Raw genomic sequence first — 13,062 nt, 5'->3', positions numbered from 1 at the left:
TCACCATGAACAAGTATTCAGTCTCTTCCTGGACTCAACAGATCTGTGGTTCTATGTATTTGAGCCCTGAAGGTTCCAGCACTTTCTCCTTTTCCTAATTCGCCATCCTGGAATTAGGCTCAAATAAGACACACAGCTTTCCAATTCAGAAATCGTTTGGTGCATCCTTTCATTCTGCACATGCCTTAGGACCCTCACTCGACGGACGATGTGAGCACCGTTTCTCTGGTGAAGGAGGCAGAGTCTGGAGGACGGAAGTAGCTCATCAGCCTTCGCCGTGTTCGGCCAAGAGGCGCCGGGCCGCTGCGGCGGGCTCCCCCGGAGCGCCGCTCACCGCGCACGGCCGGCCTCTGCGGGAGGAGCGCGCGCCCCGCAGCACGTGGGCGGCGGGCCCCCTGCCCCCCGCGAACCGGGCACGTCGCGGCCTCGCGGGGGCGAGGGGCCGATGTTCGGTGCGCTGGCCTTCACTTTAATTGCATCGCCGTCAGTTTTCACTTCAGTCAAGCTGCACATTTGACAACGGGCTGAGCTGGTGTTTCTATTTAAGAACATCAATGGCATCTCGGTGCTGAGTTTCAGTTTGTTTTGTACTCTGCCCATAGTTTAAGACTATAAGCCTTTTGGAAAGAGTTTACGTATTTCTGAATGTTTCTATTTTGCTCAGCAGGTAACGGGGACATGGAAATTTTAGCTGCTCTGATGGAGAGAGGATGCCTTCGTGCCGTTTGACATAGTTCTGCCCGTTCCTGATGGGCCCAAAATGTGTACCGTTGTTCTAATCCCTAGGAAAGAATGCTGAATGGATATTCAGTTATGAATATCCTTTTATAGGGTGGTGAGGTTCTGTAAAGATGTGTGTAACTCACAATATTTTAAATAAAGTGGGACAGTTTAGTTTTAAATATTATTTTACCTTTTTCTTTAAAAAAAAAAATTGCTCTTGAATTCCAACGTCTGGAGATTTATGAAAGCAGAGCTGCTCTGTCCAGAAAGGGGAAGGGGGCCAGGGGAACGTGCTCCCTCACACTGCTCCAGCCCCTCAGTCCCTGAGACTCTTCTAGAAAACTCCTAATCTACTTAGAGGACAGATTTTAAAAACCCTGTCCCACAGTAACCACTGAAGAATTACAGGATTGAGAAAAGAGATGATTCTAAACATATGTCCTCTTCAACCTAGATTTCACAGAATGGACCTGTTTAATCACAAGGCCACCTGGAAGTGTTAACAATTGAACAATTTATGCCTCCTTAAGCCTCTCCTTCCCTGACCTGATATTCTTGGGGCATTTCCAGTTTAAAAAGCCAATGGTCTCCTTTGTAGCACTGCTGAGAGAAGGCTGGGAAGAATGAATGATTTGTTCTTTATGCAGCTGGTAAAAAAGAAATGCCAAAATCCTTCCACTCTACCTTCCTTCCTTCCTTACCTTCTTTCTTTTCTCCCTTTCTTTCTTCCTTCCTGTTTCTTTCTTTTTTAAACTGATTTGGGAGTGGTTCCAGGGGAAGAGGCGTTCTAAATACTCCACCTGCTTTCAATGACACGGTCTGTCTGAAACTGGGGATAAACTTTACTCTTTCTTTCTCAAGTTAGAAAGTGAGCTTAACGTGCTGAGATGGGAGCAGGAGTCCACAGAACTGCCATGGAATCACTCTGAGTATACGTGCTGCTGACTCAGTGTCCAGAGGTGCTTGACACGTAATGACACGTTGACTCATGACACCCAGGGTTTTGTAAAATACTCGTGGTGGTGGTGAGTTCCGTCATCAGCTACTGACTGTTTCTTGTAGGCTGAACCCAGTAAAGGCATTAGGAACCTCTTAAGAGAACTACTTACTTTTGGATGTACAATTTGAGGACACGTGCATTTGTTTTTTACTTTGGCAAGAACCACCCACCTCTGTCTCCTTATAGAACACTTAGACTTCAGCCTTTGCCCCCGATGAACCAGGCTTGTTCAGTTCCACATCTAAACATTCTTTTTTCCTTTACACTCAGCTTGGTTTCATCTGCACTTGTACAGAACCAGATATATTCTGCTTTTGAGGTTTTACCTTAAGCTCCACCTTCTCTAGGAAAGGCCTGATACCCTCAACGGACTTCCTTAGAGAACACTGGCTGCAGAACTTACCTGTGTTCAATTCAGAAACGTTATGAGTTTCTACTTGTTGCTTGCTTGTTTTCCATGTGCGAGGTTTGGCTCCACTGATCCAAGACTCCTGTCACTCAAACAGCAAGTCATATACTGCATGTGGTGCACACACATACGGACGCCCGGCCACACCTGTACGCACGCCTCTATGCACATGCAGCACCTAATGTTGTGCCAGGGACAGAGCAGGTATCCAAGTAGTTACTGAATTGAACTGCATTCAAAACTGTGTCGTTTACATCCATTAATAAGAAAAGTAGCTTGTTTGAATAATTTACCATCATCTAATAGCAAGTTGGAAAGCAGAAGGTCGAGATCCAGTTTTCACTCTTTAACCGTCCTCATTATACATAAATTTCAGAGTTGACTGTAACTATGTCACTTAGCTACAAAATTCATTTTGAAATTGTTCACTAAAGTGCTTGTCATTTTTCAAAAGGCTTAGTGGACAAGCAATGAGCATACCTGTTCTTTCCTAAAAAATAAATTCTTTTCGCAATAAAACTCTTGGGCCTTTAGGGAAAGATTTAGGCAGGAGATATATGTGTTAGAAATAATAATAATAGGTTGAGAGACGAAAAAATGAACAGGGAGTGACAACGGGGAGTGGGAAGCTTTCGAGCATGATGACTAAGGACATGTGCGTGATCACGAGAGAGGAAGCACGAGGTTAGCACAGCTTTCATTCCACTGACGTGCCCCAGGCAGAACGCTTCTGCTCTCAGCACCCTCTCCTCTGTGCTCCCAGGGCACCTTCTCTACCTTTGTTAACATCACACTCACCGTGCTTAAATTGCTTGGTTCTCCCGCTGTCTCTCCCACTAGGCTAGACATGCCTTTAGGAGAGGAACTGTGGTTTGTCTGTATATTTTATCCTTGATGCCTCGTGCAGTGCCTTTGACTTAGAAGATACGTCCACAGGTAAAAGGCACGGGACGGGTATTCTCAGGGAGACGGATCCCTTCTAAGCTGTCACGAGCCATGCCAAGTTCTTTCATCCCAAAAATTCATGCATTTCTCCAAACAGAGGAAGAGGAACGATATGAATACATTAAAATATGACAAAGTCTTTTGTAAACTTGTAAACTTTGTTCCCAGATTCCTGTTTTAATTGACAGTATTATAATGGTCTCTTCCCAAAAAAGTGCTCTGGCATGTATGAAAAATAGGGGAACGTGGGCAAAATCAAAGTCTCGTCAAATTTGTTTTGGTGGCACTTCTGATAATAACGTCACGTCTTTTGCCCCAGAGGAGCAGCTCTGTTGAGCCCAGTTATTCCTACGTGGTGTTCTTCCACCTAAGCACAGAAAACGTGTCCCCGACCTCTCACATCTCCGAGGTATTTTTATACCTTTATACAATAAGCACCGTGAAAGAAGTCATCCTACAGGTTGGCTAGAAATTTTTCATGGCTGAGATTCTGAGAAATGTTCCCACCATAACTAAGCCCACACACAATAAACGCAACAGCACCAAAAGTCACAGGAAACAAGCTGTTCCCTGGGAACGTGCATAACGGACATGGCTGCTGCCCTCGCTGGCATCCGCCGTGGGGGTCAGTTCCTGAAGTTGTTTTTAAACCTGGGACGGACTTTACAGATGGAGAAAGAGCAGTACATCATATAACCCTCGAGCTGCTTTTCCTGCCCAGGTTACCCTATTCTCCGGAATGACAAGTCTTTTCGCCATTTGACTCGCGGTGCACGTTTACCCTGTATCCTGTTTCCAAGTGTCAACAATAGACCGTCCAGAGAAAAAAGCATGCTTAATTGCAACCCTGAAACCAAATGTATGAAATCACAAGCACACATATTCTACCAGATGATTCTACACACATTCTATATAAAGCCTCAGCCATGAAAGGGGTACCCAAAGAGGCTGAGTGTCACAAGCTTGTTTTTTAAGTGGCCTCATAGAGACATTACCTCCATGAATTTTCCACCGTCTAAAATTTGGTCCATGGCCCTGCAGGCTTGGAAACTTGATCTGTCAGCAGAGCTGGAGCAAAGTCACATCTCAGAGGTGGACTTACAGCTCCAAGAGCACAGAACACTAAAGAGTGATGTCAAGATGCAAACATATTAATTTACAACGAGGACCATAAATGTCAGATGGACTGAAACACTGCTGGGGAGAGCCAGCACATTCTCTTTCTGTGGACAGATGGAGATGGAGAGCCAAGTCACACCCACAAGGTTACTTGGCGATGAAAAGGTGGAGCAAAGGGAATAAACACGAAATAAGTCAAATGTAAGACCAGGGTTCAGATTCTAGTTCTGCTACTTCCTGACTCACCCCGACACTTCACACGAGGGATGGGAGACCCACCAGACTCAACAAGGAGCCGAAGACCACCCTCTCTGGGGTGGCATTGCCTGGGAACTGCAGATTCGCCCCCATGGCTAATAAATCCTTCTTCTGACTGGCACACTTTCCCTTTAGATGCGTGAATGTCTAATTCTGGGAGACCCTAAGATAGCATCTACTCTCTCTGCCAATGCTGTTTAAAGGTATCATCAGATTCTTTTTTTTTTTTTCTTCCTCTTTTCATTTATTTTTTGCTGTCACTCTTTCTCCTTTATCCACATTACCACCTCCAAACAAACCTAGGTCCTCCTTACCGCCTTATGGCAGGGGGACCAACTGGTCTACCTACTTCAAACCTGTCCCACTGCCCAACTCCAAAGATCACTACTGTACAAACTGATCTGAAATTAGCGTTTTCTATGTGTCTTTTCCCATTTTCCCACCTTCACTCAAACCAAAACACTCAGTGACTCTTACCGCCTTCAAAGTTAAGTTTGAACTTCTTAGCCTGCTTTTCAAATGCTTTCATATCTGTGCCCAATTTATTATCGTTTTTCTACTACAAAAACCTTTGACTCCAGTCAAATCTACTGTCTCCTAGTATGTGTGTGCACCCCTGACTCCTGCCTCTGCGCGTTCCTGAGGTCAACTCAAGATCCGCCTCCTCTATGGAAACAGCTAGGGGGGCCCCACGTCTGAAACTGACCTTCCTGCTCCTCAGACTCGCTTGGCATTTAGCGTAGCTGGGAAGTAATTCTTACGTGTAGATAAACTGTCTCCTCAATTGGAATAAACTACCTATACTTGGGAATAAGTCATTTTGCCCCTTTTTTATATCTTGTTTCTTCAGGGCTTCAATATCAGGGATATTTAACAAACAGGTGCTTAGTGCTGACCTTGTGGGTAAAACCACTGAACTGTCCTCAGAGCCTAAGACAGAACTTGAAAAGTATTATTTTTAGCAGAAGAGGGGAGCTGCCTCTTCAAGTGTCCTTGGGATATTAGTTGCATATAGTTTCTTCCAGGCCCTTCAGTGATTTCACAAAATCAGTTTTCTCCCCCACATCCTCACTTGCTCTCCAGACTGTCCGATATCACGGTTGAACATGCCTTTCAGCTCCTGTTAGTCTCACTGTCAGTCTCGAAGTACAGTGCTAGCTTTAAAAACAGGCTAGATCTCTGAGAGGCAGAGAGTGCACTCAGGGTACTTAACAGCAAGAACAACACAGGAGGCAGCGACACAGAAAAGCCCGACAAGTCTGTCAACAGGACGGTGGAGTTGATAAAAAGATGAAAGGGCAGATCTCTAAGGTTTATTGGAATCGCAAAGGGATCAAGAAGGAAACAATCATAAGTGACTTTAGTTTCCATTTAGCCTTTCAGAATTCTGGCTGTGTGATCATTCCCTGGTCTCAAGTCTGACTGGAAAATGCATTAAAGAAGATCACCCTACATTTGTCTAATAGGATGAGCTGATTTGCAACAGTATCTGGGAAGACAGGGTTCCTTCTATTTCATGACAAAGTACTGCTGCTCACGGGGAGGGCGTCCAGAATGCTGTCAACGGGGTCTTCTGTGATTAGGAAAGACATGAAAATACACACATCATCTCGTATTTCATGGAATTTGGCAACTCCACATCAGAAATGTTGGGGAACAATCTGGCTAAGTCTTAAAAGTAGGAAAGAGAAACCTAATTCAAAGTGGAATGAAGGTGATAATCTTTTCTAGGAAGGAGGAAATTGCTAGATTAAACAAAGATAATTAAGCCCGATTAGTTAATTACAAAAACATAAACAAAATAAAAATAGTCTAATTGTAGTAAGTAAAAGAAAAGGCTATGTTAAAATAGAGAAAGTAATAATTTCCAGGGCAAAGAAGTATTAATTCTTAGAGGCAGATCAAGAAGGTTTGTAAGGTTCCCGATTGTCCTCCTAATATTAGAATAAAATTGGAGACTAACTATGCTTACATGGAATAAAAACTGTAATAACATACTGCACTGTTTAGTATATAGAATAATGCAAGATATTCGGAGAATTTTATTAAATAGATATGAAAAAACAACAAAAGACAAACATTTGAAAACTTTATGTTCCCCATGGGGATTCCTAGGAAAAGCATTTTCTGTTAGTGAGTGTGGACTTCTTTCTCCCCCTTCTGGGACACAGCCCTCAGCTCCACTCTATCCTAACACAGACGCACGAAAGGAGACAGGAACACAGAGCCATTTCACTTGTTCTGGTGACTTCCCAACATGAGCAGACTGAGATCAGGCCAAAGAGGGGACACTTGTTCCTTCTGATTTGTAAGTAAGTACACAAGGAGCTCCCACTGCGTCCTCTAAAACCCTTGTGGATCCACACACACAAAAATGTGCATTTTTAGCCGGTATTTCAGTTTTTATGTGTGGCAATTCTCATAAAACCTAGACCAGATCTGAGTATGAAGTCATGAGCTGTTGGCTGCCCGACAGTCAACTTTGTCACCTTATGATCAGATACCCAATTAAGTCTTATATCTAAAAATACAGGTTTTGTTTTAAAATCTAGTTTCCTATGTTTGCTTTTTTTTTTTAAGCAGAATACTCCATTCACCAACACAGTATACGCCACGTTGAAATAGTTATGCGTGTTCTGAAGCAGCGCTGGGGGGCGAGGGATTAAATGCTGCCTGTTTCCTCTAGGTCCCCTCTTCCTCATGAGACTTTCATCCTGGCAAATGGATTTTCCTCCCTCTGAATGAGTACATAAATGCCCCACTTCGCATAAGAACAGTCTTCCTTCACATGCCATAAAATATTTTCTGCCTTTACTCAACTTCCCACGTGCCTACAGACTCAGCTAGATTTCAAAATAAATTATTCCACAAATCAAAAAATTCAGAAAAATAGATTGTAAGAAGGCAAGCTTTCTATTCCAAGCATTCTTCTTTTTTTTTTTTAATTACATTTTCTAATTATGTGATGGTATACTTTGATTCTGAAAATTTAAGTTACTTCAGAGGTATCTGGGGCTCTAAAATGTGCATGCTTGCCTGATGATTTTCAAACCAGAAATCAATTAAAAGACTCTAAGAAATTAAAATGTCACCTTGAAGCCAATCATAAGAATTGTTTTTATCATGCAGAATATCAGTCCAATAGAATGTAAATGTTTTTACAACCTTTAAAGTCTGTGGTTAAAGTGATTGTTTCTCATTTGGTCTCATACTCCATTTCTTCTATGGAACATGGGTGGATGTACTTGGCCAAACGCAGGTAATGTTTGTTAATTCACCTTCCTGCCCTTTAATAATCTTTTTTTTTAAACAAATTAAGCAAAGCAACAACAATTCTATCAGGAAAGCACATGCCAGAAATCTTAATATTTGCCACCTCATGCTTTATCTTAAAATCAAGTGGTTAATCCAGGTAAAATAAAAATTATGAAAAACAAATAAAATCTTTAAGTCTTCTCTTACAACAGCTATTTTACATATAACTAAAGATTTGATTTAAAAATCATAAACACTCAGGTATATTAAAGAACAAGGGACGAGCGATCAGTAACGGAAACCTGTAAGACTGTGGCTTGGAAAATGAAACGTTAAAAGTTTAAAAACATTTAATAACAGAAAAATGTATATTTAATAGTAATGTTATTAGTCTAATTTGCAATGATACCTTGATTTTAGTGACCCTGACATTCAGACAGCAAAGTGATTTTCTTTTCTATGAGGCTGTGAAGAGAGTTACATGTTTTTTGTAATGAGAAGTTTACAAAATCCTCGCTTTGAAGCAGTCCCTAAAGGAAACACGCGATGTTCTGAAGTCAAGGGGAACGAGAGCGCAGGGCCGAAAACGTACCTTGTCCTTGGGTTACTCCGTAGAACTCCGCGGCTATCCGGGCCGCCTCCTTGCGGTTGCCTTTCACTATGTAGAAGTGACTGAGGATGGCGAGGCTGATCTTCACAAAAAGCTTGAAACAGAAAAGGGACAGGATGGTGAAGTAGACGTTGGAGAGCTGCTGGGCAAACGGCCGGCTCTCTTCCACCACCGACATGGCTGCACAGGACTCCGCCGCTGCCTGTCGCTAGATCCAAGTCTCCAGCGTGCCTGGCTCCAGGCCGGGGTGCCCCTGAACAGCTGGTCCTGCGGAAAGAGAGTATCAGCTGGGAATGATGCCTCCGGCTCAAAATATTTATACTGTCCGTAAAAGTGCTCCGCACACGCCTATTGGTCTGACAATATTCCAGGGAAGCAAAGGCAACACGTGCCCGGCTCCCGAGACTCCTGGCTTTCCCGTGCCCATATAAGATGACACCCCGCCTCCCTGCTCCGAGTTTCAAAATCCAGGTATTGAAATTCATATACGGATGATTTCCGTTTTTGGTATCTAGTTGTCACAAATGCTTTGGAGCCTTTGTGTCAGGGGGTTCCCGGTGTTAATGTGACATTCAGACATCAAGGTGTAACTGAGTCCATCGGCTCACGCCTTTACAACGGCCCTGTTTATCCACCACTAGCTAAATCATGAAGTAGTCTGTGACTTGATGATTTAGTGACCACTCATCAAATTAGCCAATTATATTGCTTTCACTGTGGTCAGGGAAGAAGTTTATACGTGGATAGCCTGGAAAGCCATAAAGTATTTAGGCTGTTCGTCCATCCGCGGAACACTTTTTAAGCACTTATTTTGTGTTAATCGTTTTGCTAGCTGCTGAAGAGACAAAGGACGTCCCTGCCAAAAGGATCTCGGAGTCCAGAGGAGGAAACAGACAAACAGATAAATACAAGGAAGGGCCTAATCTTGGTAGAGAAGAACACAGAAAGGCTTCCTGGAGGAGGCTGCATATCCAGAGAATTATCAAGTAAACTGCAGTGTTTCATCTTGACTCTCCCAAACGAAGCAAAACGATACACTTCTTAGGCCGATAATCTCTGTTAACCCCAATCTGCTTTAGTTTAGGAAAGAAATCCAACTGTCTCTAACGGCATCCTTCGACAAGCTATATTTTTAGAAGAGAAATAGAGTGAATTATGAGGAACAATATGCCCAAATACAAAATGGAACATTACACAGGGAGCTTATTTATAACTTCTATGACCACGTTTGGGGCCTGTTAACTGTTGTACTGCTTCTCAATTCTCCTGAGAAGTTCCAAGATCAAATAATAACAGAGACATAAGCAAACGGAAGTGGCTCTTCGTGGGGTAAAGCAGCACGGCGACGACTGGTCGTACTGGTGAGCACTGCGGGCTTTTCATGCCGTGACCCTCCTCTGGTTGCGCTGATTGACATGGAACATTCCTAAGACAAAGAAGGCCCTGCTGCAAAGTAAATGGGTCAAATAACCCAGGTTTCTTCTTTCCCTAATGACTGGGTGGTTCCCAGAAAAATAGATTAGGTTGGTATACTAGAAAACAGTTACTACCCTTGATGAAAATGGCCCTTGGTCTTGTTTTCACAGGCAGAGAACTAGACTAAAGCGGCCGTTGATTGGGCCAGTGTGCCATTTCACACGTGCTTTGGGAATCAGTGAAAATGAACTAGAGAGTGGTGAGGCGGGGTCAGCTCAGTGACTACAGGAAGATCTCCCTCCGGTTCCCCTGCCCCGTGGGTGATGCAGGAACATGCCCTGGAGGGGCAGCCCCTGGACAGCTGCACCATCACAATGCTCTGAGTCACTGCCCCGACTTCCACTCCGGAGCTTTAGAATCAGAAATAACCCCCCCAAGTCACGCTTCAGTGTCCGTCTAAGGTTTCACTCCTTCCTCTTTTCCAGTAAGTGCTATTATAAATAATTATCTCCACATCGGCTCATCGGGGGACTGGATTCTTTGGGGCTGAGGATCACTTTTATTTCAATAAGGCTGCTATCTTTGGGGCACTAAGGTTAACTCTCTGTGGTTTTACCAGTAGAAAAATACTGCTATCCAATAGGTAGGATTTTGTGTCAAGCTGTCATGCTTTGTTTTAGTGAGTTCTGTGATCCCCACCTGTGTCCTTGGTTAGTATAAACTCTCCTTTGGCAACTTTTACCATCTCTAATTCCGTTAATCATTAAATAAAAATTAAGGCTAAATAAGATAACTCATAATAAGTGAAGTCATCAAAAATAAACTAGATGCTGTATTTTTCACATTGTAGGCCCGTCCAAGTAACACCATAAATAATTTCATTAATATTTAAAAGACATAGGAAAAATACTGTGCACCTATTTCCCTGGCATTCACATTTTCTTAAAAAATAAAATATTGATTAGTAATTTAAGTGATGGACTGAGATAAAGAGCTCTATAATTTACCACGCAGAGAGGATGTGGTGGAGTGATCTGGCTGATTATCCAGCACATCCCAACACATCCAATCTTATTAGTTTCAATCAATCAATCAATCAATCAACCAATCAATCAATCCATCAAACCAAAGAGGGGCTCAACAATTGTGTTCCTAGATTGAGTGATGAGAGGAGTTAAAAACACAGGAAGAAATCACTTACTGAGAGGTCGCTACATGCTACTTCATGCTACATGTTTTGCATAAATCTTCTCATTTACTATGTTGGCCTGTCTCAGAGGGGTGAGTATTACTGTTATTCCCGTTTTAAAGATGAAGGAAGTTGAGTTCAGAGAGCTTTAGTGATGTGTAAAAGCTCATCTGAGCAACAGCGCTATTTGAACACAGTTCTGACTCTGAAATGCAAGCTCAAGTTACTGCCCATGTTTTCTATTTTTAAGCGCTCACAGTCTGAATGAACAAGGACTGTTCCTTCGGAGGGAGAGTGAGGCAGTCACACAGGATCACACACAGTGAAGACATCTGTATTTAATCAGGTCCCCAAATTAGAACGTAAATTAGGGCAGTTACACGCGCTCTGATGATTACATGAGATGGAATCCTGTGTTTGATACATGGGAATAAAGGAAAGGGGACTGGTGACTGGGCTAACACTTTTGGATTATTCAAAGCTAAGGGTTGGTGAGCAGCTCCCGTAAGAGCAGCAGAGAGGAAGTAGATGGAGGGACCAAAGTACAGGGTAGTCGAGAGTTCGTGCCTTAAAAACCATGTTGAGTGTTCAAAACAGGGTCAAATGGCTGAGTAAGAACAAAAAGAATGAAGATCATGAAAAAGATATTAGGTCTGGCCAGGAGGCACTCACTGGTGACCTTCAATTCAGCATTTTAGTAGGATAATGGAGTGGGAATCGGGACATCCGTGTTCAGGGGTGATCCTGGAAGCAACTGCCAAATAAAAAGTCCCCTGGGCTTCCTCCTTTTGTCAACTTTCTATACTCTGTCTCTGCTCCTCTCCACCACACAGGTGACTGAGGAGAGTTCCTCTATGAGGCCACCCCCTGGGTGACCCAACCCTCCCCTTTCAAGTCTCTCACTCAGCTTCCTTTAGCATCCCAGGCACAACATGGATTGACAGTGTGTGTGTGTGTGTGTGTGTGTGTTTCAGAGACTTACTTAGTCTTCAAATTCTGATACAAGAATCTCATTTCCAGAAATTACGGCGCCAGACTGTTTTGACCAAGCTACAGTATTGATCCAAGTTATTAGACTAAAAATGCCAAGGGGACATAATAAAAAGTGCCTGTTTCTAGTGCTTTCCAGTTGATAAATCTTAGCATAAATATTTTTATGGAAAGGAAATCGAGGGACACCATTGAAATAACCATTTCCTTTTAAAAAAATGTGATCCCTTACTCTATGGCAGAAATCTAAAGGCTCTAGTGGACTTTTTTTATTCCAAATATTGCAAACAATAAAACTACAGGGACACATTTCAAACAGCAAGGCTGCTAACGTTCAGTACAATGGCAGGCATCGTCCCAGCCTCAGAACTTTGTTTTTGAGGAGGATTTGTGCACAGTGAATACAAACTGAGAAAAGTCATTTGCTCATAAATCCGAAGGTCAATGGTGGCTAATAAAATGAATGGAAAAATGATGCACGTTGTTATGGTTGGATAATAGCTCACTGTTGTGCTTAAAGCACCACTGAAAACACAACCCTCGTTTTTTAATGTTGTGAAATCGTGTGAGAAAAAATAAGGGCAAATAAAGCTCTTAGACGGTTAGAACACACTGGAGCTTTACATGTTTACATACATAGGAATTCAAAACTAAACAGAAATGTTTACACTTTAAGTTGAAATCCTTAAAGGGAATGAACAGCTGAATTTAGCCTTATCTCCATTCTGTAGACTTGGTAGATTCTGATTAATCAGTTTATCCACGCTTACCCAAAAGCTGTCATCACGGAAGTAGATACTTCACGTAGCGCATTGTCAAAACTCCTGGCCTAGACTTAGACCCTGTGAGGCCATGCGGCTGTCACAGGTAGTACCGTCTTCCCAGCAGAACTAGAGGTACGATGTCTCAGGCGCCTATTAGATTATCTTTACTCACTGATGAAGGATAAACCCTCCTAAAGGCTGTAATCATCATACTATTATTCACAGTGTTAGATGGAAAGCTGGAGTGAGAGCTGTTGTATCCCGTGTGACCGCACTACTTGGGGGTAAATTCTTGCTTTTGGCTCCTAGCCACACTGCCAGTATAATGGAACAAAAGAGCAATTCCTGCTAGCATTATGAAAATCCACAAGAAAAGTAAAAAAG

General features: G+C 42.8%; 1 protein-coding gene across 5 annotated transcripts in view; it reads right to left on the bottom strand.

The window, feature by feature from the left end:
* Positions 1 to 13,062, bottom strand: part of ASB5 (ankyrin repeat and SOCS box containing 5) — a 64,075-nt gene that overhangs the window by 32,922 nt on the left and 18,091 nt on the right. For all 5 annotated transcript variants that reach the window (XM_031440352.2, XM_031440354.2, XM_064477582.1 and 2 more), the window contains one exon: positions 8,302 to 8,586. In XM_031440352.2, the coding sequence (XP_031296212.1) occupies positions 8,302 to 8,497 (196 nt within the window). In that variant the 5' untranslated portion in view covers positions 8,498 to 8,586. The remainder of the gene's footprint in view (positions 1 to 8,301; positions 8,587 to 13,062) is intronic.

Source organism: Camelus dromedarius, chromosome 22 (assembly GCF_036321535.1).
Source record: "Camelus dromedarius isolate mCamDro1 chromosome 22, mCamDro1.pat, whole genome shotgun sequence".
NCBI lineage: Eukaryota > Metazoa > Chordata > Mammalia > Artiodactyla > Camelidae > Camelus > Camelus dromedarius.
This window is presented reverse-complemented; position numbering and strand designations above follow the sequence as displayed.